This window comes from Archocentrus centrarchus, unplaced genomic scaffold (genome assembly GCF_007364275.1).
Source record: "Archocentrus centrarchus isolate MPI-CPG fArcCen1 unplaced genomic scaffold, fArcCen1 scaffold_57_ctg1, whole genome shotgun sequence".
NCBI lineage: Eukaryota > Metazoa > Chordata > Actinopteri > Cichliformes > Cichlidae > Archocentrus > Archocentrus centrarchus.
In genome coordinates this window covers 1,404,886-1,426,090 of record NW_022060278.1, presented here as the reverse complement: position 1 = coordinate 1,426,090, position 21,205 = coordinate 1,404,886, and the positions used below count along the sequence as shown (strand labels likewise).

Below are 21,205 nucleotides of genomic sequence, written 5' to 3'. Positions count from 1 at the left end.
ACTTGAAGCAGCACAACTCCTTTGCATATCATAGAGAAATGTAGGAACACAACACACAAGAAAGAAGCTTATATGTTTGCAGTGGACAGGAAATGTAAACACGTCACCAACTGCTGCGGTCAAAGCTACAGGAGCTGTTTGAGGGTGTAAAAGGAAGGAAGCACAGAGAGGCTGCAGCCAGAAGAAGAAGTCTGAGACAAACTCTGATCTTGTCTGTATTAAACGCAGCTTATTTTTCTGCTTCTACTTCTCGTAGCTGCTGCTTCACTCTTTCTCTTTACAGGAAGGTTTCAGACGTGTCGCTGCTGGATGTGAGGATGGGACCCACTTTGCTCTGTGAGCTGGGCCTATTCTGTGAGTACATCACTGACTTCTATAGTTTGATTCATACTGACTGATAAACATGTTTCAGTGAGAAGAACAGAGTATCAGTCATTTGGAGCATTTCAGTTCATTTGAACAGAGGACTCTCATGTTTGTTATCAACATGGTTGTTTGTAGCCTGGATTAGATTTTAGTGCACTGACTCAGATTAGAGTGGAGCTGCTTTAGTTTATCTAAGAAAGGTTTGTTTCTGCATCTGTGATCATTTGATGCATTTTACATCTTAATCTAAAATGCAGCCAATCACAGCAGCCACTGCTAAAAGCCCAAGTGTTTTATTTCTGCCATATTTGAGTGTGTCTTTAGTTTGATGATGTCTGAAGTTTCTGCCTTTATTGTAGTGCTCTGTACGCTCCTCTGCACTGGACACGCTCAAGGTGACTGAACACTTTCACTTTTTTATTTCTTTCTTTTTATTTATTAACAAAGATTCATCTCAGCCTGCTGCATCAATCACTTTCCACTTTCTCTTTGTTTTTACTTATTTCTCAATATATTCATCAGTTTATTAACATACAGTATAAACACAGATGTTGCCTCCTATGGTGCATAAAAGTGTGTTAGATTGTTAATGTTGTGGCTGTGTTGGATTCTAGATGCTGTGTTAACTATTGAACCCAACTGGTCCAGTTTTTTCATTGGAGAGTTTGTTACCTTCATGTGTGACATGAATGAAGGAGCAGACACTGACTGGTATTACAAACTCAACAAGGATGGTCAAGAATTTGTCCCCTACGACACAAACAAAGACTACAGATTACCAATAAAATATTCAAGTTACAGTGGTGAATATCAGTGTTCTGGTCGCAGGAAGACGTCATTTCATACAAAGCGCAGTAACACTGTCTCTGTAACTGTATCAGGTAAGTCCTCAGTGACCAATAGCATAAATTTATGTTCTCTGTTCAAATACTCACCTCAATGATAAAATACATTTAATTAATGTTGTCATGGAAACTTTTTTCTGATGCTGTGAAACTTTAACCAGGACGTCTGTATTTTACCTGTTACTTTGCTCACAGTGTACACAGCACTAAAATACTCACAGACTCTGATCATCATTACTACATGTGTGTGTTTTAATGTCAAACAACAACTGTGGATACAATTAAATTAATAATTAAAGAAGAAAAGAGGACAGCACGGTGGAACAGTGGTTAGCACTGCTGCCTCACAGTTATAACAACATCTGAAAGGTCTGGGTTTGATTCCACCTTGGCCCACCTTGTGTGGAGTTTGCATGTTCTGTCTCTGCTTTCATGGGTTTCCTCCCACAGTCCAAAGACATGCACTTACTGGGGTTAGGATAATTGGATACTCTAAATTTCGTGTGTGTGAGAAATGTTTTGTCTCTCTGTGTTGGCCCTGCAACAGGCTGGCGACTTGTTCAGGGTGTTCCCTGCCTCTTGCCCTGTGACAGCTGGTATAGGCTCCAGCCTCCCCTGTGACCCTGAACAGGATGAGCAGAAGTAAATGAATGGATGAAGAGGAAACATCAAAATCTTCATTAACTTTAAGGCGACTGATGTTTTCTCTTTTCTAAACCAAAACCAGACAGAGCCCTCTTAACCCACTATTGTGTGTCCTTCAGTGAACTGTATTACTTTACATTTAATGTGATTTCTTCAGGTCAAAGAATGGACAAACAGTTAAACTGGGTTTATTTACAGATCTACAACCTGAGTTACTGTAGCTCTGTCACCATGTTGAGATAGAAATTAAAATGATCTTAAAGTGCAGAGACAACAAAAAAAAACCCCATAAAAAATAATTATATAAAAAATGTATAGATTTGGAAGTTTCATGACATTAAAACATACTTTAAATGTTAACTTTTTGTATGTTTTATGGCTTTATAGTTAATCCTGCATTTAACTTTTGTATGTTTTTTGGCTTTATAATAAATCCTGTGTGCATATTTTTTCCTTCTCTTTCATAACAGCATATAAACCCAGGGCCACACTGACTGCAGGAACAACAATCATACCAGTAGGGGGCAGTGTGACACTGACCTGCTCTGTGGGGAGATCTGCTGAGTGGAAATATGAGTGGTTCAGACGCACCCAAAGAACCACTGAAGTTCAAATCAGAAGAGATGATCAACCAAACAGAGTTATCAGAGTATCTCAAGGAGGAATCTACAGATGCAGAGGAGGAAGAGGAAACCCAGTTTACTACACTGATATAAGTGCTGAAGTCATCATTGAGATAACCTGTGAGTTCAGTAATTTAGTTTGAAACATTCACTCATGATTAGCAAACATACAATGTTAAGTTTTCTCTGTTGACTTCATGTTTCTCTTTGTATCTCAACTGTTAACATCTGTAAACAGTTTCCAATAAAGTTGCTGTAAAACAACAACACAACTGGCCTCAGATATTCAGCGGTGAGACGATCACTCTGACATGTGAGGTGCAGGAAGGAGGTGAACCCACTGAGTGGGAGTATGGATGGAGAGGACCCAGGAAAACCACACAGTGGACACACAATAATTATCTGACATTCAGAGTTTCTGAGTCCAGCAGTGGAGACTACATGTGTAAGAGTCGACGCAGAGATGACTCATATTCTTCAACAGAGTGGAGTGAAGCCTTCACACTGTCAGTAACAAGTAAGTCATGTTTGTTGTGTGATCAATGTTTTGTAAAATTGTTGAAGGTGATTTTCCTCCTCAGTCTGTCTCTCAGGGTCAAAGCAACAAACACTGCAACAGATTATCACACACACATGCACTTTATGAAAATTAAAATGTTTTAAAATCTAACAGAATTGAATATATTAAGCAAAGACACACACACACACAAAGTGCTATATAAAGTTTTGTGAGTGTGTTCAGGCTCAAATTGCTCATCTTGGTGTGTTTCATGAATACTAACCTGTGCAGTTTTTTGTGCTACTGTGTGTTGGGCAGTTCATATTTGGTTGATAATGTAACGGTAGCGCCGGTCTCTGGCTGCATGACCGCAGATGCTCTTGTGAGTGACCTGGAATGATCATTTCATTGTGTGCCTTGCGTGTACAATAACAATGAGCTGAATCTATCATCTAACATCTAATGTGTATCAGTTTCAATTAGCAAATACAATGCCTGCAATGATTGGTGTTTCAGTTCAAACTCAATCTCATGCTGCATGAGCGCCTTTGTGGCTTTGTGAGTAACACGATACCGGAGACACAACGGAGAGAGACGAGACTAGAACTCAACCAGACATGGAAATACAAGAGAGACAGAAATACAGAGATTAAGGGAACATAACATAACTGACCAGAACCAGATAAGAACCCTGAAATATTAACATAAAGAATAAAAACCAGGAATCATAACAAGATAACTCAAAACTCTGGGTCCAAGACGCAGCGACCATGACAGTGAAAGGTATTTGTAGTAGAAAGTTGTAGCTGCTGCATTCATGTGATTGTGTGTTGGTGTGTTAGTATGGTATTCTAGCTGATGTCAAGAAATGCAGTGATTGGTGTTTCAGTTCAATCTGATGCGTCTTTGTCAAAACAAAAGCAACCGCAGGTCAAACTGACAGCCTGTCTGCTTCAAATAAAACTAAATAAAAGGATTCTGATTAAGTTTGTCAGCATAATGTTTATAACCTGGAATATAAAGTCTAAAGATCTCATTTTTATAACTTTCAAACTCAGCCTGTGAAATGTGCTGTTAACTCATTTATTTAGTTTTCTTTTTGATCTCCTGCCAACAAGTGCGTACTTTATGTTTAGGTAACTTTGATTTCACACTACATTTAATGTTTTCTCTGACCTTTCTACACCCACCACACACCCTGACCTCCTCACTGCAGCTCTCATACAGTACACAGAAAATAAACAAAAAAACTGTAGTATTTTCTGGACTTTAAAAAAGGCTTGAAGCTGATTTCTTTTCCTCTAAAAATCCTATTTGGGATCAGGGGTCGATCCAGGAATGTCCTCAAACAGAAACAACATCACTCTCCGTGCTGAATGCCTCACTGCCTACACCTTCACTTCTTTGTATTTCAAGGCTGCTTCAAAGTTATGGTTGTTACAAAAAGACAGTCAGTTTATATAATATCAAACTAATCATTCATAAATGACATTAAATTATGCACTGGCTTATTCAAAATGAAACACTGAAAGAAAAAGTAGAAACAGCTCGTTCTAACAAACCTGTTCTTTGACTAAAGGGTAAAAATCTTATTAGGACAGACAAAAGAAAGTGAGCTCATTCAAACTAGGATCACAAGGACACCAGCATGCATTACATGAACTATTAAAACCCTAAAATGAACAATAACCTGGAAGAAAAAGATAAGAAAATGTCAAAAACAAAATAGAAATGAGATCTAATAGAGAGCCTTTGGATGCAGGTGGGAGACTGTTAGGCTGACAGGAATCTTCACTGAGTAACAACATTTTAGTGTTTCTGTGGTTGTGAACACAGAATAAGAAGTGTAATGTAAACACATGCAGGATGGAGGAAATTGTAGAACTAATAGCAAATGGTACCAGACATCCTACTGTGCTTTGAAATTACCTGCCACTTTACTTTTATATTATATTAATATTTTCTTATTACTGAGCTGGTATCTATATTCTGACACTGGAAGCAACACCAGGCTGCAAGACATGAAAAACTAATTAATTCATCAATAACATGCATTAACCTGCCCATCAGATTAGGGGTGTGGTGGTTAGCACTGTTGCCTCACAGCTAGAAAGGTTGGCTTTGAATCCACCTCGGCCCTTCTGTGGAGTTTGTCCACAGTCCAAAGACATGCAGTTACTGGAGTTAGGTTAACTGGTGATTCTAAATTACCCAAAGGTGTGAGTGTGAGTGTGAGTGGTGCATCATTAACTAAACACTGAGATAAAATCTTTATTGAACAGATGGACCCCGTCCTGTCCTCACTGTGTCTCCATCATGGCTGAGTCCTGGAGCCTCAGTAACTCTGAACTGTGAGGTTGAACATCCGTCTGCAGGATGGAGCTTCTACTGGTATAAAGCTGTTCCTGATCTATCAGAGAAATCCTACAGTTATGAGCTGCTACCTGATGGCAGTGGGACTGCACAGGACTCCTACATCATTGATGGACAGACACACACAGCAGGATATGTGTGTAGAGCTGGAAGAGGAGACCCAGAGTATCACACTGATCACAGTGAACCAAAGTTTGTCTGGTCTGCAGGTCAGTTTGTTTCTATCCTTTCAATAAGCTGATGTTATTTTTCTTTACCAGTTTCTCTCTTTCACTGAGATTCAGTCCGTTAAAACTCATTTATATGAAAAGAAGAATCCATCTTTTAATTTCTTACTGTGATCAAGCCAAAATGAATTTCTTTGTTTCCTGCTTTTATAACCTTTTCAATCATGATGATAGCAGGAAACACCAAAGACATATTCAGTGCTGTGCAAAAGTCTTTAGCCACCCCTCATTTTTAAAAAAATATTTTGCTTCTAAGGAGCCAAACTTTCTTGTGATCACCACAACCAAGGAGGTCATGTTTAGTCAATAGATTGATCTGAACATCAAAATGATAATGTAGACATATTTAAAGGTGTGTTTCTTACTGCTATTGTTTATATTGGCAATGTTTAGGAAATTATACTGGTAGTATGTGGGAATTCTACATATTGATCACTGCATCCATATATCAGGTCACATTTGACCTCTGACCTCACTTTTACATTTCATATCTGCCTTTCTTTCAAGTGGACCCTAAAATGTGTTAAATCTTTAAAGTGTTGCCAAGAGAGAGAATGAGCTGCTAGTTAGTTAGAAACATACTGCAGTATAATATTATGTTATAAGCTCAAGTTATTCATGTCTGCTTATTTATGAATCAGTGCCCATCATCCATTACCCTCTCCTACATAATGTTCATATACAAAATACAATATTATTTCCTTAAAAGTAAATACTGCCCACAGTGAGCTGCCTTGGCAGAGGTTTGCGGTCTGAGTGCTTCTGTTTTTAAAGTGATCTTGAACAATAGTTCTTCAGGCTTTCTGTGTCATAGTCCTCTACTGGTGTGTCTTTCTTTGGAGACTCTAACTGTCCCTGAGTCCAGGAGGAGCTCAGCTGAGGTTTCTTTGCCTTCTGAATGGAGCCAGATTTCTGCGCCTCAGCCTGACCACCTGCTTCCTCATCAGTCTCATTAATGACCTGCATTTAATGGCCAGCTCCCCTCACCCAGTCTCTGACAGATTGCTTGCTTATGCTGCTCCTCAGCAGAGTCTCCTACCTGCTTCTATCAAGCTGGTCGGTTTCTCCTACAAGCTTCTGTTGTTTCTTGATCTTGATGCCATGATGTTGTGTTTTGAAGAAATCCTTCGCCGACACAGTCTCAATGAATAACATAAGGTTTATTACAAAAAAGACAATGTCAAAACAGACGCTCGAGACATCTGGGTGAGAGAAAGCCAATGATCTTCTGCACACCCCGAACAAAGAAACTTACAGCGTTATATAGGCTTTAACATATGGTAGACATGCTGCCACACAGACTGGTTCAAACCAGCTTTCTTGGGGGGGGTCAGAGAATCCTGAGTTTTACAACTTTCCTTATTTGGTAAAGATAAACAGTGAAGATGAGCTCCCAAACTGAGAGGCCCCTTGCTGGAATGTTCCTATATGTTTAGGAGGCAACATACATGCAGTTTCACATAGGCATTTAAGACACTACACTTCTTTCACTAACATCCACACTCACCTCACCTACTCACCTGCCTGCTCACCTTCCAACACCCTCTGCTCCTACGGAAAGACAATTCGGGGGCCTCCCCCTCAGGAAATCTCCTTCAGCCCTCCAAGTAAAGCTCTTTGTTCACTCTCACTAACTGGACTCACTGCCTGGACCCCTCGGACTGATAGTGCTCTCCTCTCCTGTGGACAGTTCAGTTTCCCAGAGACGCCTTAGACACATCTCTCACAGTTCATGTTCATTCTGTGCAGTAAAGACTTTTGAACATTTTAATTCAGTCTCCTGGGGGCAGCACAGTGGTGCAGTGGTTAGCATTGTTGCCTCACAGTTAGAAGGTCCTGGGTTCAAATCCATCATCCAGTCGGGGCCTTTCTCTGCAGAGGTTGCACCACTGACCACCACTGCTCTGAGACCATAGACAAGATGGCGCCACTGTGTACGGCCTGCCTGTCAGCTGTTCTGTGTATTGTTTGCTGTCGCTCTGTTCCTGGTAGTCATCTGCCCAGATGTCTCCGCTTTGATCACCTACGATCGGCAGACACTTCTAAACCTCCAGTTTGTTTTGGTACCAGCATATACTGTAAAGAAAAACTCAACGATTTTTCCTCCACACCTATCGGATGTACCTGAGTATTTGCGCCGGCTGCCCAGTGCTCCGGTCCCCAACAAACGCCAGAGGAGACGCGGAAAGCGGGGAGGTATCGCGGTGCGGGTCAAAACTTACCTGAGACTCCTAGGTTTGTCTGTTCATTACCCCCTGGATGGTGGTCTTTGCCGCCTCAAGGCTGTTGGGCTGCCTGTGGATTTCGGGCGTCGCTGGATCAGGCCGATTGTCCCACCTGTCATCCTGGAGACTCGGCGTCCCTCGTCCTGGCGCAGGATGCGGGATCGTGGAGGCGGCGTAAACCATGCTAACCTTCGCCTGTTGAAGCGGGCCCCGGCCTCAGCTAACAAGGATCTGGTCATCCGAATGGCCCTACTAAATGCTAGATCGTTAGCCAACAAAACTTTCCTTCTCAATGACTTTTTCATCGCACAGCAGTTGGATTTTATGTTTGTGACTGAGACGTGGCTTCATGCTGGTGAGTCTGCACCTTTTTCCGAACTTTTACCTCCCGGCTGTTCTTTCTTCAGCTCCCCGCGGATCTCTGGAAAAGGTGGAGGACTTGCTTCAATATTTAAATGCAGTTTTCGCTGTCGTCAGGTCTCGGCAGACCTGTACGCCAGCTTTGAACTGCAGCTGTTGGAGATAAACTCTTCCCCCTCGGTGCTCTGCGCGGTGATTTACCGACCACCGAAGTGCACGAAGGACTTCATCGTTGACTTTGCTGACTTGCTGACGGGTCTCATACTAAAATATGACCGTATTTTAATTGTTGGCGACTTTAATATTCATGTGTGTTGTGAGAGTGGTCCACTGGTTAAAGAATTTGCCTCGCTTATTGACTCTTTTAACTTAACACAACTCGTGTGTGGTCCCACTCATGAAAAAGGTCACACACTGGATCTGGTGTTGTCCTATGGACTTAGAGTCTGCATCACAGGGATACGGGACTGTGGTATATCGGACCATTTTCCTGTTTTATTTACAGCAGCGCTCCCCCGCTCTGGGATAAATAGAGTATCCTCTACACGTCGTGTGCGCTTGGTTAACTCTTCATGCGCTGCTGATTTTGCAGCTGCTTTTAAAAACTCTGACTTAAGCAATTTGGATTTTTGCTTGAGCCTGAATACCGAGGACTTCACTAACTCTTTTATATCTGCTTGCACTGCTGTACTGGACTGTATTGCCCCTTTTACAACCAAACGCACCAAACCTTCCTCCCAGCCCTGGCTGGATGAGACAACCCGCGCTCTCAGACGCGAGTGCAGACGCGCTGAGAGAAGGTGGAAAAAGGATAAGCTCCATGTCTCCTTAGAGATCCTGCGTAACTGTTTATTGAAATACCAGAAAGCAGTAAAATATGCAAAGTCTGCTTATTTCTCTAACATTGTTTCAAGTAACAGTCACAGGCCTCATTTTCTTTTTAGTGTTTTTAATTCACTCACTGATCCTCGCTGTAATGTGAACCAAGCGAAGGTCTGTCCTGCACTGTGCGAAAACTTTAAGAAATTTTTTGTGGAAAAAATTTCTGCCCTCAGGCCTTCATCACCTCAGGCTGAAACAGACTCATCTGCACCTCCTCCCAGCAGAGCTGTCTTTGAGCAGTTTGAGCCTGTCACACTCTCCACACTAAAGGAGGTGATTCACAATATGAGACCTGTAAACTCTCCCACAGACTGTGTTCCGTCTCGCCTTTTTAAAGAGGCTTTTGATTCAGTGGGACCAACTATCCTCGCTCTGATTAACAGTGCGCTTGCATCTGGTTGTGTTCCAGCTGCCTTTAAACATGCAGTTGTACAGCCTCTAATCAAGAAGAAGAACCTTGACCCTGATGTTCTTTCAAATTACAGACCAATTTCTAAATTACCATTTTTATCCAAGGTTCTTGAAAAAGTTGTTTTTAAGCAACTTCAAGCATTTTTAAGTGAACATGGAATGTGGGAAAAGTTTCAGTCAGGTTTTAGAATGCGTCACAGCACAGAGACGGCTCTTTTAAGAGTTTTTAACGATCTGCTTTTAACTGTGGACTCTGGTAGTCCTGCAGTTTTAGTACTTCTAGATCTGTCAGCTGCCTTTGACACTGTGGACCACGAGATCCTTCTATCCCGCCTAGAACATGAAATTGGCATTAAAGGCACGGTTCTGACTTGGTTCAGATCTTATCTTACTGATAGAAGTTTCTCTGTCCATCTAGGAAACTGTTTTTCTACCACAGCAAAGCTTTCTTGTGGAGTGCCTCAGGGGTCCATTCTGGGCCCAATTCTTTTCTCATTGTATATGTTGCCTCTAGGGTCGATTTTTAGGAAACATAATATTTGTTTCCACTGTTTTGCTGACGACATCCAGGTGTATATGCCCATCAAACTGAACAGCAGAGATCCATGGGAACCCCTGCTGAACTGTCTAAGTGACATCAAGTCCTGGATGAGAAACAATTTCCTAAATCTTAATGAAAGCAAAACCGAGGTCATATGCTTTGGTAAATTTGACCCCTCAAGCTACTCCTCTGGCACTCTGAGTCATTTGGCTCCTCACTGTCGTGATGCTGTGAAAAATCTGGGTGTCATTTTAGATAGTAGTTTTAAAATGGAGAAGCAAGTAAGTGCTGTTACCAAAATCAGTTTTTACCAACTCAGAGTCATTGCCAAGGTAAAACCTTATCTCCCGCAGCAGGACCTGGAAAAAGTTATTCATGCTTTTATTACTTCCCGCCTGGACTACTGTAATTCTCTGTACTTTGGCATAGATCAATCATCTGTGCGCCGCCTGCAGGTAGTCCAGAATGCGGCAGCTCGTCTTTTAACCGGTTTGAAAAAGCATGAACACATTACCCCAGTCCTGTCATCCCTTCACTGGCTCCCTGTCCGTTTTAGAATCGATTTTAAGATTTTATTGCTTACTTTTAAAGCCTTAAACGGACTGGCACCTTTGTATCTGTCTGAGCTGCTTCACTGTCACACCCCTGTAAGAGCTCTGAGGTCATCGAACCAGCTGCTCTTACAGAGGCCTAAAACTAGACTAAAACAGAGAGGTGATCGAGCTTTTGCAGCAGCAGCACCAAAGCTATGGAACGATCTACCTCTCCATATCCGCACAGCTCAGACGATACACACATTTAAATCTCTATTAAAAACACATTTCTTTTCTTTGGCATTTGGCTGCAGTGCTACCTCCTTTTAGATGATTGTTTTATGGTATTTTATGGTACTTGTTTTAAACGTTTTAATTTTTAATTTTCTTATGTTATTTATTGTTCTTAATGTTTTTATTTATTTATTTTTATTTTATTATTTTATTTATTTATTTATATATTTTTATTTTTATTTAGTATAGTCCTTGGGGTTACAGATCTTGTACAGCACTTTGGTCAACGTCGTTGTTTTAAATGGGCTTTATAAATAAACTTGACTTGACTTGACTTGACTGTCACTAAATGAGCTAAATGCCCTAAGTGAAGCGTTAGGCCTGCAGCTCAGTGAAGAGGTGAAGTTGTCATGTCGGTTAATAAGAAGAAAAATGTGTACTCACTTGGAAAGCGAAGAAGTCATTTCTTTAGAAGACAGTGGATTATCAGTGTTGTTGACCACGAATGATTTAATAAATGACTTGAATAAGAAAACCGATACAAGTATTTTGTCAGGTGCTGCGTCAGAGCACACCACCGCTGAGCAACAAGTGGTCGTTGAGCAACCTCTGCTGGTACAAATCGGTACTACACCTTCGGTTTTACAGCCGCAACTATCAAGCAGCTCAGCAAGTTCTGAAAGGGAGTCATCACAAGCCAAAGACCAAGGACACTTGCATCCAATATACAGAAAGGATTTTCGGATTATTGGACAAATCGGCGATGTTGGACAAAAGGATAAACTGAACTTCACTAGTCTTGAAAGACAGATAGAACGAGGACAAAAAAAAGGATACGATGAGGGAGAGATCGTTGAAGCAGTGATCCAAGCCATTGTACCTGATGTGAAATTAAAAAGTTATCTGGAGAGTAGGTCAGAATTATCCTTGAACTCTCTCAGGCAAGTGCTTAGGACACACTTCATAGACAAAGATGCAACAGAACTCTATCACTCCTTAACACGTGCAGTGCAAGAATCCAAAGAAACTCCTGTTCAGTTCCTCATACGCGCAATGGACCTTAGACAAAAAGTATTGACTGCGTCTGATAGAGCCAAAGCTGGACTAAAATACAATCCTGAGCTGGTGCAGACACAGTTTTTGCAAACTATTCTGACTGGATTACAAGATGATGCTGTTCGAGTGGACATTAAACCTTACCTGCAGGACACAACTGTTAGTGATGAAGTACTTCTTGAGAAAATGAGTGCCGCCTACAGTGTTGAACTCGAAAGAAGAAATAAACTGTCGACCAGACAAAAGAACATCAAAGTGGCTTCAGTCCAGGAAGAAGAAAAATGCAGAAATGAAAATGTTGGGAGCTCAAAGAAAAGCAAAAACCAGACAGAAAAGCCAAACCCCATTGTGGAAAAGCTGGAAGCCAATAACAAAGTTATTTGTGAAGCTATCCAAAATCTTTCAACACAAGTCTCTAACTTGACTCAGGCAAAAGTGAAAACTGAAGACAAAAACTTAAAAAGTAAGCCATACTATCAAAGTGCTACGAGAAAGAACCCCAGAAAATGTCGTCAATGCGAACAATCAAACCCAGAAGGAAAATGTACACATTGTTTTAAATGTGGAAGCAGTGAACATTGGGCTATTGGTTGTCGGAAAAAGAAAGACTCAACAGTTAATGTCAACAAAATTGAAGTGCATACTGAAAATGTTATTGACAGTGTTGTTCCACAGAAGGATGTGCCTTTGTCAAAAAAACAGGAAAAGACAGCAAAACTAATAGGACGCAAAAACCTGGTCCAGTGCCATATTGGGGGTGTTCCAGTCACCGCTCTTTGGGACACAGGATCACAAGTGTCAATTGTGGATCTAGACTGGAAAGAAAAACATCTACCAGACGCCGCGGTTCGATCAGTGAAAGAGCTTCTTGAGGAGGGTATGTTAGACCTTTCTGCAGCAAATGGCACTGAGATACCTTATGAGGGTTGGGTAGGAGTTGAGTTCAGCCTTACAGACAACAGAGACAGTGAACTGTTAGTGCCATTTCTTGTAAGCTCTCAGCCAATCACTAAGCCAATAGTGGGTTTCAATGTCATAGAAGAACTCGCAAAGTCTAACATGTCATCAGATAGAACTCTTCCCAACAAGTTCTTGCACAGTCTTGGGTCAGCGTTAGACGTAGGACAAAAAAAGGCAAAGGCAGTGTTCTCTGTGTTACGTAAAGACAAATCTATGGCAGAGAATCAAACAGTAAAACTAGGGAGACAAGATGTTATCATCCCAAAACATCAAATGTCCAAAGTAATCTGTGGAAAATTCAAGAAAAATGTGCTAAAGGGACAATATGCAGTTTTGGAACCAAATGAAAGCACACCATGGCCAGAAGGATTACAAATACAACCGCAACTAATACACATACCAACTGATGAGGGAGCTAAAATTTCAATTGTAGTCGAAAACCACACAGACAACAATATTAGACTACAAAACAGGACAATAATTGGTTCATTATTCACTGTGGATCACATACAAGAGGTAAAAGAAGTCACAAAGAGGTCACAAAGTGAAAGTGGACATGCACACACCAAAGACATGAAAGTGACATCAGATAATGAAGGAAAAAACAACAAACAAATATGGGATCCACCAGTTGACATTTCACACTTAACGGTAGAACAACAAGACAAAGTGAGGAAAATGCTAAGAGAGGAAAGTGATGTTTTTGCACAAAATGAGTGGGATACAGGATGCATACCTGATCTGCAGATGGAAATACATCTCAAAGACAACATCCCAGTGACAAAAACATACAATTCAATCCCTCATCATTTGTATCAGGAAGTGAAAAAGCACATTCAAGATCTGCTCACTAAGGGGTGGATACAGGAGTCATCCTCTTCTTATTCATCACCAATAGTAATTGTGAGAAAAAAAGACTCTACCATCCGGCTTTGTGTGGATTATAGGAAATTAAACGAAAAGACACACCCCGACAGACACCCCATTCCAAGGATTCAAGAAATTTTGGAAAATCTTGGTGGAAATTCCTGGTTCACGGTGCTAGACCAAGGAAAAGCCTACCACCAAGGCTTTGTTAGCCCAGACAGCAGAGCATGCACTGCCTTCATCTCGCCATGGGGACTTTATGAATGGCTGAGGATACCATTCGGGCTAACAAATGCCCCAGCTGCCTTTCAGAGGTATATGGAAGGTTGTCTTGGAGATCTCAGGGATGAGGTATGTGTGCCCTATCTCGATGATGTTTTAGTTTTTAGCAAAGATTTTGACCAACATGTGGAAAGTGTGAGAAAAGTTTTACAAAGACAAAAAGAATGTGGAATCAAACTCAGAGCAAAGAAATGTGATTTCTTTAAAAGAGAAGTGTGTTACGTTGGCCGTGTCATTTCAGAGGATGGGTATCGGATGAACCCAAAAGAAGCAGAAGCAGTGCAAGCTTTGAAAAAGTCGAGTCCTAAAACAGTCAGAGAAGTAAGATCCCTTGTAGGCTTTTTAGGCTACTACCGATCATTCATAGCTGACTTCGCAAGGATAACAAAACCGCTTTACGATCTGTTGTCACACCCAAAGACAAAGAACAAATCCTTAAAGAAAAGTTCTATACAGCTGCCGCCATCTCAGTCGGTGGAATGGACGACATTGCAGCAGGAGGCACTTGAAAGACTTGTTGACGCTTTATCAGATCCACCAGTAATGGCCTACCCAGACCTTGAAAAACCATTTGTGTTACAGGTGGACGCGTCAGAGCAAGGTCTTGGGGCTGTTTTATATCAACGGCAGGAGGGAGTATTAAGAGTAATAGGTTATGGTTCACGTACACTCACTCCAACTGAGAAAAACTACAAACTCCACTCAGGGAAGCTTGAATGCTTAGCTCTGAAGTGGGCTGTCACTGAGCGATTTCGAGATGACCTTTTTCATGCCCCACACTTTGTGGTGTACAGTGATAACAATCCCTTAACATATGTGATGAAAAGTGCTAAACTGAATGCGGTAGGACATCGCTGGGTCTCAGAATTAGCTGATTTTTGTTTCACTCTGAAGTACAGACCCGGTAAAGTCAACCGAGATGCTGATTTTCTATCTCGCAAACCTGCTGAAATGGACAAAATGATGTCAGCATGTACAGAGGAATGTAAAGCTGATGACATTACAGCACTACAGCAAGGACTCAAAGCAGATCACAGTGGTGATACTGACTGGATTTCAGCTATTACATGCAATGTAGATGTACTGTCACAACTAACTGTTCCATGTGCAACTCCAGTTGAGCCAATAGCAGTCAAAGACATCCAGATGGCTCAACACGAAGACCAAGTGATACAACGAGTAATCACATTAAAGCAGCATAATGAAAAACTTAAATACAGGGATAAAGTAAAAGAGCCATCTGAAGTGAAACGATTACTGAGAGAGTGGCCTCATCTTTATCTGGACAAAGATGGAGTTTTACGACGAAAGACAAAAACGAGAAATCAACTTGTAGTGCCTGCTAAGCTCAAGAAATTGATTTACCAGCAACTCCATGAAGAAATGGGTCATTTAGGTGCAGACAGAATGATCTCATTGGCCAGGGAGAGGTTTTTTTGGCCAAAAATGCGAGAAGAGATTGAACATTATGTTACAAGAGTCTGCCGCTGCTTGAAACAAAAGAAACCTAACCGGAAAACCCGAACCCCACTACAAACTATTACAACCTCTGCGCCTTTTGAGCTAATATCGATCGATTATCTGCATCTAGAGAGAAGTAAAGGGGGTGTAGAGTATATTCTGGTAATAGTAGATCATTTTACTAAGTTTGCGCAGGCTTATGCAACACCTAACAAGTCTGGAAAGACAGCTGCATGCAAAATCTTTGATGACTTTATTCTGCGATTCGGATACCCTGCCCGAATTCATCATGATCAGGGAAGGGAATTTGAGAATGAGTTGTTCAGGAAGTTACAGAGTTACAGTGGGATACAACATTCAAGGACAACCCCTTACCATCCCCAGTCTAACCCGGCTGAACGTTTTAACAGAACTTTGTTAAGCATGCTCAGAACACTGCAAGAGACGCAGAAACCTAACTGGAAAGACTATTTAAACAAAGTAGTACATGCATACAACTCTACAATGAACGAATCGACCGGCTTTTCACCATTTTTTCTGTTATTTGGAAAAGAGCCAATCCTACCTATTGACCTACTGTTTCCAAAAGAGCAAAAGCCGTCACAGTCTCATCAGGACTATGCAGACAAATGGCAAAGGTCAATGCAGGAAGCTTACAGCATTGCACAAGAAAACATGAGAAAAGCAAGCAAAAGAGGACAAAAGTATTACAACAGAAAAGCCTGGAGCTCAGAACTTCAACCTGGAGACCATGTTCTTGTCCAAAATCTATCTGAAAGAGGAGGACCTGGAAAGATACGTGCTTACTGGGAAAACAAAATGCATGTTATAAAATAAAGAAGAGGGAAAGATAGTCCAGTTTATGTGGTGACACCATTAGATGGTGAAGGAAGGGAAAGAATCCCTCATAGGAATGTGTTATTACCCTGTCCTTATCTTATTGATGGTCAAGATACTAAAGGACCAAAAGAAAAACACAAACAAAGGAGACGAGAAGGTAAACAAATACGCCAAATCAGAGATCAAGTTCAGGAGGATTCTGACAGCTGTAGTGAGAACGAGTATTCTGTGTGGATTGCCCGTCAAAGTCAGACTACCAGCCTCAATCCGCATGCCCCAGTCTTTCAGTCCAGATCAAGCCAACCTGCAGAAGAAACCCAAACTAGGAGACTTGTAGGAAGACAAAACCAGTCTCAGGATGAGAATGATTCTGCTGACATCAGTAATCAAGTGGACAAGAGACATGAGGAAGGAGACATTCAGAACCAAGACACAAGTCAAAATCCAGGCATGGATACTGAGGATCAAAGACTTGAACTTGAAATGCTTGAGGAAGACAGCAGTGTTTCCTCGGAGGGTGATTGGGAGGTGGAAGTGGAGCAGGAGCGACGTTCCTCAAGGACACGTCAACCAAAATCCATCTTTACATATGATGAGTTAGGGAAACCTAGTTTCACATCTTTGAAGAAATAGGAATAGTATTTTGAACTATATCTAGTTGTAGTTACAGCTAAAGTTGATTGAAAATGTTTTGTTACTCATTTGGTACAAAACTATTTAGTTACGAGTAAGAGTCATTTTGCAGAAATGTATTTCTAGTGACTAAACCTACACTTATACGTTATTGATGCATTTACAGAAGGAATTGAGTGTGTTATCGGGTAACACAAAAGTAGTCTGTAAGAAGTGGTACTACATTCAAAGCATGTTTAATGTGGACACATTTAATAAGGTGGAATGGTAGATTTAGCCATATGTGACTTAATGGACTTGGGAGGCCTACCAATGTACCAATCATTTAAGTTGATACACTGAAACAGGAATATAGGTAAATGTACTTATCCTGTATACATACATTTGTAGTCATTTGAGGTGTAATGTTGGTTATCGTTTTGAAGAGCAACATGTAACTAAATGGCACCTGGGTGAGTTCAATGTTAAAAGTTAGTAGTAAGGATACATTCTTTAGGTTTTTGGAGGGTAAAATGTTTTGGAAACATTTTATTATTTTAGTAGGGGAGGATGTAGAGCCCTGAAAAAGATGTTAAGAATGTGATAGTCAATTAATAGATATATATATTTATTTATTTTTATTGGGCAAACATCTACTTTATTTAGTATTTAGTTAAAACAGGTGGTCGATGGCTAAATGTGTTAAAAATTACTTTAGTTTTTTTTGTTTCTTTCATAGATTTCTGGCATGATAATACCGCTTTAACCCCTTAACTGGCAGCAAAAAAATCACCTGACAAAAACTACATAACGCCTTCTGGTTATTATTGGCTCTGAACAACCCATTTCATAGCCTATTAATCGGCTGCGTCTGGTCCGCGGGCCGAATGAACTGCATTTATATGGCAGGCTAGACCCGCCCATTTTGACTGACACCTCATTCGGCCAATCATGTTAAGAAATGGGTTTCCCAGAGCCAATAATACTCAGAGGGCGTCACGTAGCTTTGTCAGGTGATTTGGTGCAGCCAGTTACATGATTGGCCGAATGACGTGTCAATAAAAATGGGAGGGTCTAGCCTGCCATATAAAAGGGACTACAAACGGCCCGTCACCGGGCCCTTGCCAGTTAAGGGGCTACGAATGACACAATGCATGATGGGAAGGAGAGTTCATGACAGTGATTGTACTGTGAAAGGAGAAAACTACACACGCTGTATGCTCGAGCCGGTGATTATTTTTGGTAATAAAGTTGCACAAAGTGAATACCAATTTTCATCTTTTTATTTTTTTAGTTCTTTTTAAGGGTGCAACAGAAGCAACATGCATAATAAGAGAAAGAAGTCATTTACAAATGAGAAGTGTCACGTAAACACAATACAGGAAACTGTGGGTCTACTGGACAGTAGATGTAAGCAAATGGTAGCAGACATCCTGCTGTGTTATGAAATTACCTGCCATTAAAAAAATAAGCTGCCTCTGACCCTATGAAAGCTGGGATAGGCTCATTTATTTATTTGCTTGTTTAGCCACTTAAAACTGACCTACAACTCATTCAAGCATAAAATGTCCTTCAAGAAGCCTGGAGAACATTTCCTGAAGACCATTTAAAGAAATGACTAGAAAGCTGCCAAAGAGAGTTCAGGCTGTGTTGAAGATAAAGGTGATCACACCAAATATTGACTTTAATTTCATATTAATTACTCAACAGACAAGATGTACAATTGACTGAAGACACTTTTCTTAGTGGTCAAGTGGATGTACAGAAAAAACTGAAATATATGAAGAACAGGAACATCTTTGGGTAAAGAAAGGCAGCAGGCAGTTTAACATAAATGTGAAGAAAACACTGACTACAGGTGGCCAATAAATGTTTTTCTCACATCAAAGATTTTGTTGTTCTTGGTATTGAAGGTACAAATTTTAGGTTGGCCAAAACAAATATTGTATCTTCTTAATCTGTTAATAAGAAATACTTAACATCTCTGAGCTTTGTCTCCTCCCTGCATGTTTCCAGATGTTCATTCAGCAGCGTCTCTCACAGTGAGTCCTGACAGAGTGCAACACTTCACCTCTGACTCTGTCTCACTGACCTGTGAGGGAAACTCTGCTGAGTGGAGAGTGAAGAAGTTCACTGAGGACGGCCGACTGAACTCTGACTGTAGGACAATGACTGGATCCACATGTAACATCAACACATCACAGTCAGATGCTGCAGTGTACTGGTGTGAGTCTGGATCAGGAGAGTTCAGCAGTGCAGTCAACATCACTGTACAGGGTATGTTAATATACTTTTTTTTTCAGTAAAAAATTCGAATTTTAGACAATTTTCGGCATCTCACCAAAGCAGCAAAATGCTCTTGATTGTTGGTCTCATTTCACTCAATCTTTTAAACTAGTTAAGCAAATTTGTAAAGTGCACAAATAACTGTTATATTTTCTTTTTTCAATAAACCACAAAGAAGGTCAAGATGTGTCATCAGAGTGTATCATGTAAAAAGGTGCAGTTGTATCAAAGGTTCTGCTGTATGTGATTTCTCCTCAGTGCAGAGCCAATCAGGGAGTTCAGAGCAGCAAACTTTCTTTATTTTACCTGCACTGTGCACAGCTCCATGAACTACTCTGCTCCACCTCTCCTCCTGCAGCTGTGCTCAAACCACACCTCACTGCTACAGCAGCCTCATATAAAAATGAATAATTATCTAATTTAATCAGCTGCTTGTTAGAATTGTGCAGAGCTTCATTATCAAGAATGAAAACATGGCACCAAAAACAAAAATACAAATGATAAAGTTCAGATCTTGAATCTTTGGGGAATCATTTAAATAATTTCTTGTGGAATGAAGAACTGTTTGTTTTGCTGTCCCAGTAAAAACTTCCACCATCACAGTTTCCAAAGAGAACTCAGTCACAGATTTTTCCTTACTGTGATGAAGGTTTGGTTTAGGGAAGATTTTTGTCATCTGAACTTAACCTCTTCCATCCTGGAGCTCCTTGTACTGGTCTGTTAATAAAAAGCAAGCGAATGCCAATTTTTGCAGGTTTCTGAGTGCAGCAACTTAAACTTAATTCTTAGGCAATTATACTTTTAATGAGCCGTCAGATCCTGAGCCCAGACATCATTTGTTAAACCGCTTGTGAAAAATATTGATCTTAAGTTTGGCTCACAGATCAAATCAGGCTTTCTTCAATTAAGACTTTTAACTAAAGTTAAACCAGGTCTTTCTATCACAGAAAGTCATTCATACTTTTATTACATCCAGACTGCTGCAGTTCATTATATGTTGGACTGACTACAACAGTAATATCACAGTTACAGCTGCTTCAAAATGCTGCTGCTGGTCTCCTGACAGGTACCTGGAAACAGTTTTAGTTTTGACAGAAAATTTTGATTTAGTTTTAGTCATAGTCTTTGGATGAAAATGTAATTTAGTTTTAGTCATAATTTTGTCATCTGAATAGTTTTAGTTTTAGTCTAGTTTTAGTCGGCCAATTAGAATATATTTGACTGAATCTACCGTCGATTTAGTCAAATAAAACATAAAGGGTGTAAAATGCTTTTTCTTCAGTTCCCTTGAATTAGTCATTATACACACTTACACAAAATTAAACATTTATTAAAAGTTATGGAACAATGCTTGAAAGACCAATACACATAAACATATTGCACAAACATCTTTATTTACCTGACCCTGTTTATTGAGCATAACAATAAAATATTGATGAGTAGGCCTGCTCTGCCTGGAAAATTCACAGGCTAGTGTGGCCTTCCAAGGTTTAGATCAAATTTGTACAACTGTGCGTTTGATTGGATGTTTTCCTAATTTGTCCCGCCCTTTTGCAAAATTAAATCAATTGTGATTGGATGTCATCCTCACCAAGCATTTCCATCTCATTTTGATTTGTTGACGAAAGTGTCAATTTATTTCGTCATTTTAAAAAAAAAATCCTTTTAGGTAGTTTTTATTTCGTTTTCGTCATGAAAAAAAGGGTTGTGACGAAAATAGTTGGTCAACGAAATTAACACTGTGTGGAGGCTTGATCATGTTTTTCAGTTGTTGCACTGTGAAAGACAGGAAGTGCTTGCATGGGTTTGCTCCAGGTTATCAATCAGATCTTCTCCAATCCCGTCCCATGCTGCTCACTTAGCTGCAAATATCAACAGCTTCTAGTTATTCCTAATTGCTGATTGGCTCGTAGGTGACCACTCATTCTGAGTCACAGCTCTGAAACTCTGGATTAGGTCATCATCCTCCTTTTCTTCAGATCAGTGGAAAACAAGCTTCTTCTCATGAAGTTTTCCAGCTTCAGATTACTTTCTGTTTATTGTGTCAGTGTATCTCATTTACTATTGTAGTTCACGA

At 40.5% G+C, this 21,205-nt stretch overlaps 1 protein-coding gene and 1 long non-coding RNA gene across 2 annotated transcripts in view; both read left to right on the top strand.

Moving 5' to 3' along the window:
• Nucleotides 1-21,205, top strand: part of LOC115777565 (Fc receptor-like protein 5) — a 48,454-nt gene that overhangs the window by 23,890 nt on the left and 3,359 nt on the right. Inside the window, exons 6-7 of the mRNA XM_030725497.1 lie at nt 2,327-2,599; nt 2,718-3,009. Coding sequence (XP_030581357.1) covers nt 2,327-2,599; nt 2,718-3,009 — 565 coding nt within the window. The remainder of the gene's footprint in view (nt 1-2,326; nt 2,600-2,717; nt 3,010-21,205) is intronic.
• LOC115777573 (uncharacterized) lies at nt 286-1,097 on the top strand. The gene is made up of 3 exons (XR_004019641.1): nt 286-354; nt 726-761; nt 981-1,097. It is a non-coding gene; the product is annotated as an uncharacterized LOC115777573 (long non-coding RNA).